An 11,334-nucleotide genomic window follows, 5' to 3' on the forward strand; every position below is an offset into this window, starting at 1 on the left:
CACACTGTCCTATCTATTTAACAGTCACATTGAGCTCATGGCAGACTAGAGTATGGAGGCACCAGAAAGCTGGACAACGTGCCCCAGGTCACTGCTTGCAAATGGCAGAGCTAGGGATCAAACCTGGAGCCCCTGTGCTAACCATGCACGATACCTCCTGGTACAACTGTTAGGAAGACTGAGTTAGCGCAGGTAAAATGGTCAGCACCGCACCTGGCATACACTTGGCGTTCAATATTCTTTGTCATTATTACACTTCTATCGTTATCAGCATGATTTCTGACTTTATTTTTACTTCCAGAAAAGAGAAAAGCCATTGTGTGCCCTCAAACAGTCATAATAAATTCATGTCAAAAGCTTCCTCCATCCCCTGGAGGACCTGGATCCAGTTCCTCCTTACCCGGTGTCCTCTTCGGTACAACATTTAACTGTACGCACTGTCTCAGATCCTCTGTTTCATCCTCCAAGGTCAAACAGCTACAGGGATTTGCACTGCCTCGAAACATGTGCAGTGACCCTCAAGGACATGCACCTTCCTTTGAGGGGGGCCAACACCTCAGCATCTGCACCACTGCCCAAGACAGACGCCCCTAATGTTGCGGACAGAGGCTGAGCAAACAAACCTGGCCCGCCCCAGACAAGGCGAGGACTTGAGAGAAGTCAAAGCCCGAAGCCTTCATCTTCTCCAAGATGACATCCAAAGCCTGAGAAGAAACACAGAATCCACCATGACTGTCCTGAACCACGGAACCAGGTAACGCACAAGCCTGGATTTTAAGTGCCTGCCCTGTCAGTGGAGATAAAGAAGGAACGGATGACTCAGGGTTTGGAAGCACTAGAGTACATCAATTAAAAGAGTAGGCATCAACCAAATAAAAGGGTGAGCTATGCTAAAAATATTTTAAATAAATGGAATCAGAAACCAGCAATCCTCAAATTTTGCCTCTCCAATTGGTGACTTCCAAACATTCCGGAGGGTTTCTCAGGTGGCTCAGTGGTAAAGAATCCGCCTGTCAATGCAGGAGATGCCAGTTCAATCCTTTGGGTTGGGAAGATCCCCTGGAGGAGGAAATGGCAACCCACTCCAGTATTCTTGCCTGGGAAATTCCATGAACAGGGGAGCCTGGTGGGCTACTGTCCACGGGGTCGCAAAGAGTCGGACAGGACTGAGCACACACGCAAGTATTCGGGAAGAGCCGAAACCAGATGGCTCAAATTTTTGTTTCTTTTATTTGCATTTTCAGTGCACCATATTACTGATATGACTTCACTGCAATGGAGAAGCAAAGAGCAAAGTTGAAGCTCCCATCAGAACAAGGCTTCAGAGACTTTCCTGGTGGTCCAGTGGCTAAGACTCTGAGCTCCCAGTGCAGGGGGCCCTGAGTTCAATCCCAGTCAGGGAACTAGATCCCCCATGGCATGCAGCACAGCTAAGCATCCGAGAACTGAAAAACCTGTGGGCAGAGGACATTCAGTTGCTACCTTTGTCTGACCCCCAGTTCCAGGGTCTCAGGTCCCCTGTGGTCAATGAGAGAGCCCTCGGCTCCTATCACACCGGCCTGTGCTGTCCACACCCTAGTCCTGTGGCCTCACAGGTAACCCAGATCTGGCAACAGGCATCTTGCTTCCTCACTGGTCCTGAGCGGGCAGGCCTGGCTTGGGACGGATCTAAGCCTGACTGGGCAGGTCACAAGTCACCATGCTGAGGGCCCCTGCCCCTGGAGTGGAAGGGTCTGGGGACTGAGCACTAAGCGAAGAGTGTAAGGGCCATGTCTGGATCTCAGGGTACAAGGGAGGACACAGGGCCTGAAAGCAGAATGTCTGGGAGAGGTCTGCTCTGTGGCATTTTAAAGGTGGCAGGACTTTTCAGCTGCTCTGGTTTCAGCACCTGGAAGCCCTCTGTGTCTCCTCAGCTCAGGAGTCCTGACACCAGCAAAGACCGAGGCTGGCCCTGGACCGTGCAGATTCCATTTGCCCAGGAGGACCTGGTCTCAACAAGCGCTCTCATGAGCTGCCACCTTCAGGCTTCTGAGCAAATTTCCAAGTCTGCTGGTGAGACGGGCTGGGAAAAGAGAGGGACAGGAATCCGTGGCTTACCTGGACCCACATCAGGACCGGAGAGGTCACTGTCAGGCCATCCTTGTGAACATGAACTCCACCCTGAGTCCTACAAGCAGAAGAGATAACGTAGGACAGAGCCTCAGGTGGGGGCCCGGCAGTGGCAGATCCTGGATCCCTCCCGCAGAAGGAAAAGCACCCCACCCCCAGCCTCGTGGGGGAACTCTAGATTGAACAGGGAAGATGACAGGCAAGGTGGAGAGAGAAGGCATGGAAATTGCCCAGTGTGGCTCAGAGGTGGCAATTCTCCGAAAGCACCAGCAAAAACAAGCCTTCTAAATATAAGGTGTTCACCCTGCAAGGCTGTCACTCGGAGCAGTGGGCATAAAGGGGTTGGGAAAGTTTGGCGTTGGATGAGAAGCCCTACCAAGTCCACTTCCTAATTTTGGAGTGAGGAGGCCTTTTAAATGATGACTCAAAATCAAGAAGCAACAGAAAGAGAGACTGAGATATTCAATGACATAAAAAACAAAAGCTCAAACATGGACAATAATCCAAGCAGAAGAGAAGAAATAATAAATTTAATAAAACTTATGGCACGAGTCGGAGAAGGCAATGGTACCCCACTCCAGTACTCTTGCCTGGAAAATCCCATGGGCGGAGGAGCCTGGTAGGCTGCAGTCCACGGGGTCACAAAGAGTCGGACACGACTGAGCAACTTCACTTTCACTTTTCACTTTCAGGCATTGGAGAAGGAAATGGCAACCCACTCCAGTGTTCTTGCCTGGAGAATCCCAGGGCCGGCGGAGCCTGGTGGGCTGCCGTCTATGGGGTCGCACAGAGTCGGACATGACTGAAGTGACTTAGCAGCAGCAGCAGCAGCAGAGCACAAATCAATGAAAATGAAAAGAGAAAAGTCAAAGAAACCAAAAGCTGATCCTATGGAAAGGTCCACTGATAAACCTCCAGTCAAGCTAACTAAGGAAAAAAAAAAAGAGAGAAGACGTAAATTACCAACATCAGAAACGAGAGAAGGATCTTCACTACTGATCTCACAGACATCAGAAAACAATAAAGGAATATTATGAACAATTCTCCGGAGGAGGCAATGGCAACCCACTCCAGTACTCTTGCCTGGAAAATCCCATAGACGGAGGAACCTGGTAGGCTGCAGTCCATGGGGTCATGAAGAGTTGGACACAACTGAGCGACTTCACTTTCACTTTTCACTTTCATGCATTGGAGAAGGAAATGGCAACCCACTCCAGTGTTCTTGCCTGGAGAATCCCAGGGATGGGGGAGCCTGGTGGGCTGCTGTCTATGGGGTTGCACAGAGTCGGACATGACTGAAGTGACTTAGCAGCAGCAGCATGAACAATTCTATGGCCACAAATGTGATAGGCTAGATGAAACAGACCAATTCCTTGAAAGATACAAACTAAAAAAAACAAAAAAAGAAAGATACAAACTACCAAAACTCTCAGAGGGGTGGCCTGTAGTAATATAAAATATGAAAGCAAGAGAGCCTCCAATCTTAGCTCAAAGGAGACATATGAGCTGGGGAAGAAGTAGATGGCAACATGAGGTGATGGGCAGTGAGACGGAGAGGCCAGAAGGGAAGGCTTCAAGGAGGAAGTGCTATCTAAAACAGACATGGACGGACACTTCCACCAGGACCACTCCAAGCCACCTCAAAATCAATGAATCCACAACTGCTATGAACTGAATTGTGTCCTTCGAAGTTCACCGTGTCCCAAGCCCCAGTACCTTACAATGTGACTGTGTTAGGAGATAGTACCTTTAAAGAGGTAAGTAAGTTACAATGAAGTCATCAGGGTGGGCCCTAATCTAGTATGGTCGATGTCCTTATAAAAGACAAGGATATAAATAACCAGGAGATGCCAGGGGTGCACTCACATAGAAGGATGACCATGTGAAAGGCAGCAAAGAAGGCAGCCATCTGGAATGCCATGAGAGAGATCTCAGAGGAAACCAACCCTGCCAGCACTTAGAACTTGGACTTCCAGACTCCAGAACAGTAAGAACATAAATGTCTATTATTTGGATTGCCCTGGTGGTCCAGTCATTAAGAATCCAGTGCCAATGCAGGGGACACAGGTTCAACCCTTGGTCCAGGAAGATTCCACACGCCTCGGGGCAACTAAGCCTGTGTCACAACTACTGAGCCTCTAGAGCCTGTGCTCCACAAGAGAAGTCACCCCAATAAGAAGCCCGCACACCGAAACTAGAGAGCACCCCCCACTCCCCGCAACTAGAGAAAGCCTTCTCGCAGCCACAGAGACTCAACGCAGCCAAAACATTAATTAATTTACTTAAAAGTCTGTTGTTTAAACCACCCAGTCTGTGGGATTTTGTTCTGGAAGCCCTACCAAACCAATACAAAAATCTAAAATCATGATCTTTTTCCCAGAAACCAATTCTCTTTCACAGTCTGCTATCCACCCTGAAGGCCAGCCAGAAGCCTCACCCTCATATCTCATAAAAAATTCTGTACCAAGACCTGTCAATTTTACCACCCAGCTCTCTCTCATCCAATCAATATCATTTCTCATCCGGATGATCTTTGGAAAACCTCCTCAGTGGTTTCCCAACATGTACTTTGGCCACATCCTATCTGCATTGCCACTGCACCCAGAAAGATCTTTTTAAAAAACAAAAACAACCATCTCACACTGTACCCTCCCCCAATCCCTACAGTCCTACAGTGGGTGACCATAGCTTTTAGGATAAAGATAAACTCCATTCCATGGCCTATATGGTCCAACCCAGCCTCCACCTCTATGGCCCAACCCACCCTCTCTGCTCCCTAGTCACTCAGCCTTCTTCAGCTCCATGAATGAGCAGTGCTCCTTGCCACAGGGCCTTTGCATGTGCTATTTTTTCTGCCTGGAAAGCTCTCTACCATCTATCACCTGGCTAACCCCACTCATTCAGATCTTGGCTTAAGCACTACCTCTTTAGAAACATTCTCTAACCTACTCTTCCAAGTCTAGATCACATTTCTTTACAGTAAGTACTTAAAGAAGTGAGTTCCTGTCCATCAATGGTCTTCTCTGAGTTTATTAAAAAAAAAAACATTCTTTTTTTTTTTTAAATCAATCAGTCTTTGCTCGATATTAATCTTCCCCACTAAATGTGAAGAACTGGGAGAGCAAGAACCATGACTCTTTTTGCTTCACCATCAAATCCCAGCATGCAGCACAGTGCTTGGTACAAAGTAAGTGTCAGCTGATACCTACTACATATATGAAGCCATGTGCAGAATTCGGAAAGAATGCAGGAGAGTGCATTCCAGGCACAAAATAAAGAAGCTGAGTGATGTGTCAAGATCACCCTTCTTGCAATTTGAGGAAACCAGAATAGTGTGGTTTATAAATATAAAAAGTTGGAATTCCTTGGCAGTCCAGTGGTTAGGACTCCATGCTTGCACTGCAAGGAGCACAGGTTCGATCCCTGGTCAAGGAACAACCATCCCACAAGTGGCATGCAGTGGGGCAAAAAAAAAAAGGGGGGTTTAGGGTGGACCCCCAAACCACCCCCTACACACACACAGGCACCCTAGGTACATACCCAAATTCTACAAGGTCTCTGTCAAAATGCACACTGTCTTCATAGAAGACACTCAGCTCTGCATCAACAGCAACAACTTTTACCTGGAAGGTAAAATATTAAAAATAATGGATAGACTTTTGCTCAGCTTCTATATTGGTCCAGGGATATGAACATCACCAAGTGAAGCCCGGCCCCCTAGTAGTGGTTCAGTCTGGAGACCTCCTTGAGGCTGAGGTGCATCATTGCAATTATCTGGGTAAGAGGCCTCATCTGACAACATATCCAAAGACTTAGTAAAATGAAGAAGTGGAAGCTAAACAGAAACACCCCGAAACACTCAGGGAATTTCTGCCCTCCCAAACAGTCAAAGCCAAAATCCTCTAGAAGTAGATGTTCATAGATGAGCTGGTTCCTGTGCCAGGCAAGAAGGTCTGAGAAAGTCCTAGAGGAAAGGAATGGGAGACAGGGTTTGGAGACGTCTCTGGGGTGTCCACGCCTGCAGGGATCTAAGAGACCAGGCAAGGTCCCCGGTTTGTTCCCAAAGGCCATGATCAAGGACCAGAGATACATGTCCCAATGGAGCAGACCTCCAAACTCAAGGGTACAACTCCTTTACTGGACAGATGGGGAAACAGGCCTAGCAAGACAACCTGACTTATCTAAGGTCCTCCCAGGAGTTTCTGGTCAGGGATTGACCACAGCCTTGCTCCCCTGACCCATCTGCGGAGAGCGGTTTGTCTTTAACTGCGACCATGTCCTAAGTTAAGGAGAACGAGCTCCTTGATACCCCAAACTGGAAAGCAAATCTTGACTCTGCCTGCCTGCGTGCTTGACTCTGGGAGCAGCACAGTCGGGCAGGTTGACCTGGGCACGCTGGTGCCATCCAAGGGCTGTCACGGGCGGGACAAAGTTCAGGTGTACATCGTGCCCATTTCACTTAAAAAAAAGCTTCGAGCGGTGATCTGGTTCCCGGTCACTGGCTCCGCCTGCGTGTCTGCCCGTCTGTCTGGCCCTCTGTTTAAAGGAGCCGAGTTCCTTCGGGTCCCTGGCAACCTGTGCTCAAGGAGGCGCGCGAGCCTTTGCGGTTCCCCGGGCATTTCCCCGCCACGTGCCCACGGATCCCTTGAAGGAGTGGGGGTGGAGGGCCCCCTTTCTGGGAGAGCCGGGGTACAGGCCTGGCGGAGGTGCCGGGTCCCCGGGGAAGCCCGAGAAGGAAGCGCTCGCAGCGCGGCCCAGGGTTCCGGGTGCCGGGGTCCCCGCCAGCCCGCCCGGCGTCGCGGAGGAAGCGGCCCACCCGGGCCCGCCCTCGGGCCCGCGCCGATACCTGCTGCGTGCTGAAGTCCCAGCCCAGGCAGCAGCGGCGAGCGGCGCGCTCGGCCATGGCCGCGGAGGAGCCGGCGGCGCGCGGCTCCGTCAGTCCTTCCCGCCGCCGGACTGTCGCCGCGCTCCAACGCGCAGACACGCCGGGCCCGCCCCTCGCCCCGCCCGGCCCACCTCCCGGACCCGGGGCCCCCGCCGCCTTGCGCTCTTGCGCCACCTGCGGGTGAACGAGGTGAGGACGCGCCGCAGCGCGGCATCGCCTGCTTTTCGCACCTGGGCGATCGACCCGCAGCCCGCTCCCTCCAACCCCACCTCGCCCCGCCTCGCATCCAAATGTGCTCCCTGCGCGGACCCGGCCTTATCGCGGCCTGCGTTCCCTTGGAGGACCCCTGGACCAAAGGATTCATCCTTAGGCCGGCTTATTCCTACCTGTCACTCTGAGAGCCCGGAGTCTGGGACCTCCAAGTTCGTCTCTCTCGGGTACTGGAGCAGCTGTCCACTCATGGTGCTGAGTTAGGGGACACAGGGAAATGGACCCAGGGACTGAATCCGCGCTGTCGGCAGTGAAAGCGAAGAGTCCCAATCCCTGGACCACCAGGAAATTCCGTAGGCGTTAGTTTTGAAGTACTTTTAAAAATTCAGCACTGTTTTTACAGTTTACTCATATGTATTCTCTGGTTCCCAAACCGTGCACCCAGGTGCTCTGGGAAGGTGCAGGGAACCCACAGGGGTGCAGCGGGATATTTTTACTTTTGGAGGGAAACACAGGAATACTCATCTCAACCTTTGTCAGTCTCTAAGGGCACTGATAAGTCGTGGACTGTCGACTGCGAGGCAGCCAACGGTTCTAACACTGGATTTGCTAGATTCTTTTCTAGGATACGGCATCATATCTTTGCACAACTGTGTCACAGTGATCAGCAAATCGCGGTGATTAAGCAGTCATGGTGATAAACAAGTACTGCAGGAAAAGTAAAGTGAAAAAATAAGGGCAGCGGTTTTCAGTCTGATCCTAATCTTTGAAGAGTTGTGCAACACCCAACAGGCACACACATCCCCTTAGTGAGTAATTATGCTTATTTAAGAAGGAAATGAAATTATTTTCTCTCCCTATGTGCACTAATTTCTTCAAAGAGCTTTTAAGTTGTTAGGACACAAGTATATATGAAGCCGTTTGGGTCTAACTGTTGATACTTAATAAACAGAACCATTAACCTGTTCTTTTGGCCAAGGAGCACATGACAAAACTAAGATTCTGAAGGATGCCATGAAGTGTAAAGTGTGTGGGAACCCCTGATCCACTTGGTTGCTTGTAACAGCTCTATTGTGTTGATTAGTGCACTGACCCCAGGTTTTGCTGCGCAAGCTGCCCCTGAGGGACACTGGGGTGGACTCCAGTTCCCCACTGATGCAAGTAGCACAGGGTTGAAACATCCTCATCCATGGTTCTACTGACCTCTGGGAGGGAATTTTTTTTGGGGGGTGGGTAATATCCAAGAATAGGGTTTATACTGTGTGCCTAACTCGTATGATCAGAGTGCTGGATTACTTCTCAGAATCGCTATACTGGTCAACACTCCCACCTGGAATGCCCAAGGGTACCTGAACTTCTCCATCCTATATATGGTACTTGGCATTTATATCCTTTTTTATTTTGCCAGTGTAATAGGTGAGGAGTGGTTTCTCGTTCTTGCTTTAATTTGCATTTCTCTCATTATTGATGAATTTGAGCTTCTCTTCATATACACTCACTAGCCATTTAGGATTTCCCATTCAGTGAATCCCCTGCTTATTCCCTTTGCCCATTTTTCAAATTGGGAATTTTTGTCTTATTTTAAGGATTTGCAGGAGTTTCTTATACTTCAAGATGTAAGTTTCCAATTGGTCTTAGGTATTGCAAATATCTTCTCCCAATATGTCATTTATCTGCTAACTTGGTCCATCTTGCCCTTTATGGGCTGGAAAAATTTAATTTGAATGTAATAAAATCTGTCAGTTTTTCTCCATATTGATTTTGTTTAAGAAGTGTTTCTCCACCTTCAAGCCACAAAGCTACTTTCTGACATTTTCTACAAAGATATTAGCCTACATTTTCTTCTCTTAGTAAGGTCTATGGTCAACCTAAACAGCATATTAAAAAGCAGAGACATTACTTTGCCAACAAAGGTCTGTCTAGTCAAAGCTACTGGTTTTTCCAGTAGTCATGTACGCATGTGAGAGTTGAGCTATAAAGAAAGCTGAGCGCCGAAGAATTGATGCTTTTGAACTGTGGTGCTGGAGAAGACTCTTGAGAGTCCCTTGGACTGCAAGGAGATCCAACCAGTCCATCCTAAAGTAGATCAGTCCTGAATATTCATTGGAAGCACTGATGCTGAAGCTGAAGCTCCAATACTTTGGCCACCTGATATGAAGAAGTGACTCATTTGAAAAGACCCTGATGCTGGGAAAGATTAAAGGCAGGAGGAGAAGGGGACGACAGAGGATGAGATGGTAGGACAGTATCATCGACTCGATGGACATGAGTTTGAGCAAGCTCCAGGAGTTGGTGATGGACAGAGAAGCCTGGTGTGCTGCAGTCCATGGGGTCACAAAGAGTCGGACATGACTGAGTGACTGAACTGAACGAGGTCTTTGACTGAATCAAGTTTTCCTTCAATCTAGGTGTTTGTTAACTGAATATATTACATCTTGACACACAAGTCAGTGAAAACTAATCTATCTGAGGGTAAGCACTAGATGTAAGCTTTTCAGAAAAAGAAAAACATTTCATTTAGTAGATATAATAATGAGAACTGGTTGTAAAATAGGAAAAGGGAGACAAACATAAATTCAGTTTCTATACTCTGTTCACCAATGAAACACCCCTGAACTATCTCTTCATTCTTTAAAGTCTGCAGCCACAACATGAATTTTTCTCAAAGTTAACCTCTTTCTTTGAGAAAAACTCTGAAGAAATATGCTTTCTGGATAAAAATGCACTGTTTTTAAATTCCAATATATTTTATTCTGTTTGTGTAATAATAGCAGACTAGTTGTTTTTATCCAACCTACCTCAAGCTGTGTTCATTAGTACTGATTCTACTGAAACCATTCAGGCATATATACATCCTTCTAAATAAGTAGTTTTAAGAGTGAAAAGTTAGGAGTATACTGGTAGCTTTATATATATAAAGCTATATATATATATATATATACTATATATAAAGCTTTATATATAGTATATATATACCTATCCCTTCCACTTTTAACACAAAGATAAAATCACTGAATCAAAAGTAATCAGAAATTGGGAAATGGAATAGATAATTCAGGCACTTCCCTGGTGATCCACTGGTTAGGACTTGGCACTTTTCACTGCCATGGCCCTGGGTTGGGGAACTAAGGTCCTGCAAGCCGCATGATGTGGCCAAAAAATAAAAGTTTTTAAAAAATCAATTATAATTCAGATTCACTAATTTAGGGCTTCCCTGGTGGCTCAGATGATAAAGAATATGCCTGCAATGTGGGATACCTGGGTTTGACCCCTGGGTTGGGAAGATACCCTGGAGAAGGGAACAGCTACCCACTCCAGTATTCTGGCCTGGAGAATTCCATGGACAGAGGAGTCAAGCATGCTATAGTCCATGAGGTTACAAAGAGTTGGACACAACTGAGTGACTTTCATATTCAATAATTTATTATACCTGTCTGAAATCTTATAGATTTCATCTTGAGATATGTCAGAAATTAAATAATTCTTCTTTCTGTTCTATCTCAAAGGTAGTACAAAATTTTTGTAAGATCAGTGAGACGCTGTTATGAGTGAAAATAAATGTTTTGAACTATAGCCCTTAGCAGGTCTAACGTCATACAGATTTGTTTATCCAAGTCTGAGCGTGAGGGGTGGGTCCTGCCTCTAGTTAAATAAGTAACTCGAGCAGCTGAGATTCAGATTTTTTTTAAAGCTATTTTGTGTCTACATCTGGAGAAAAGTTTGATGGACTTTGATTCTAAAGAGCTTTGAGGAGAAAAGCTCCTGCTCTTTCTGCGTTTGTACTAACCTCAGCAGTGAATTTGATTTAGGAAAACTAAATGTTGGTGTTCTTCTCTTGAATTTTCCTGATTTTACTGCTCTTATCCCTGGGAATCTCAATTTCTCCTGTTCCAGGAGTGTTTAAAGCAGATAATTAAACCCTGTAGTTCTGTATACATGAAAGGAAGGTCTGGAAATATATACTTCAAGTTTTGTTTTGTTTTTAATGAGTTTATTTTCCGTCAAAGACAGACTCAAATATTTATTTGGCTGCACCGGGTATTAGTTGCGGCATGCAAACTTTTACTTGTGGAATGTGGGATCTAGTTCCCTGACCAGGGATCAAACTGGGCCCCCTGCATTGGGAGCAC

At 47.1% G+C, this 11,334-nt stretch overlaps 1 protein-coding gene across 7 annotated transcripts in view; it reads right to left on the bottom strand.

Moving 5' to 3' along the window:
* XYLB (xylulokinase) overlaps window positions 1–7,093 on the bottom strand; it is a 44,522-nt gene extending 37,429 nt beyond the window's left edge. For 4 of the 7 annotated variants that reach the window (XM_043442325.1, XM_043442327.1, XM_043442323.1 and 1 more), the window contains exons 1-4: window positions 6,956–7,074; window positions 5,650–5,732; window positions 2,098–2,167; window positions 624–704 (exon numbers count right to left, since the gene is read on the bottom strand). In XM_043442325.1, the coding sequence (XP_043298260.1) occupies window positions 624–704; window positions 2,098–2,167; window positions 5,650–5,732; window positions 6,956–7,012 (291 nt within the window). In that variant the 5' untranslated portion in view covers window positions 7,013–7,074. Of the gene's footprint in view, window positions 1–623; window positions 705–2,097; window positions 2,168–5,649; window positions 5,733–6,955 lie in introns of those variants that run through there. The other 3 variants (XM_043442326.1, XM_043442328.1, XM_043442329.1) reach the window with 3 other exon arrangements.
* Window positions 7,094–11,334: the final 4,241 nt, after the last annotated feature.

Source organism: Cervus canadensis, chromosome 22, assembly GCF_019320065.1.
Source record: "Cervus canadensis isolate Bull #8, Minnesota chromosome 22, ASM1932006v1, whole genome shotgun sequence".
Classification (NCBI taxonomy): domain Eukaryota; kingdom Metazoa; phylum Chordata; class Mammalia; order Artiodactyla; family Cervidae; genus Cervus; species Cervus canadensis.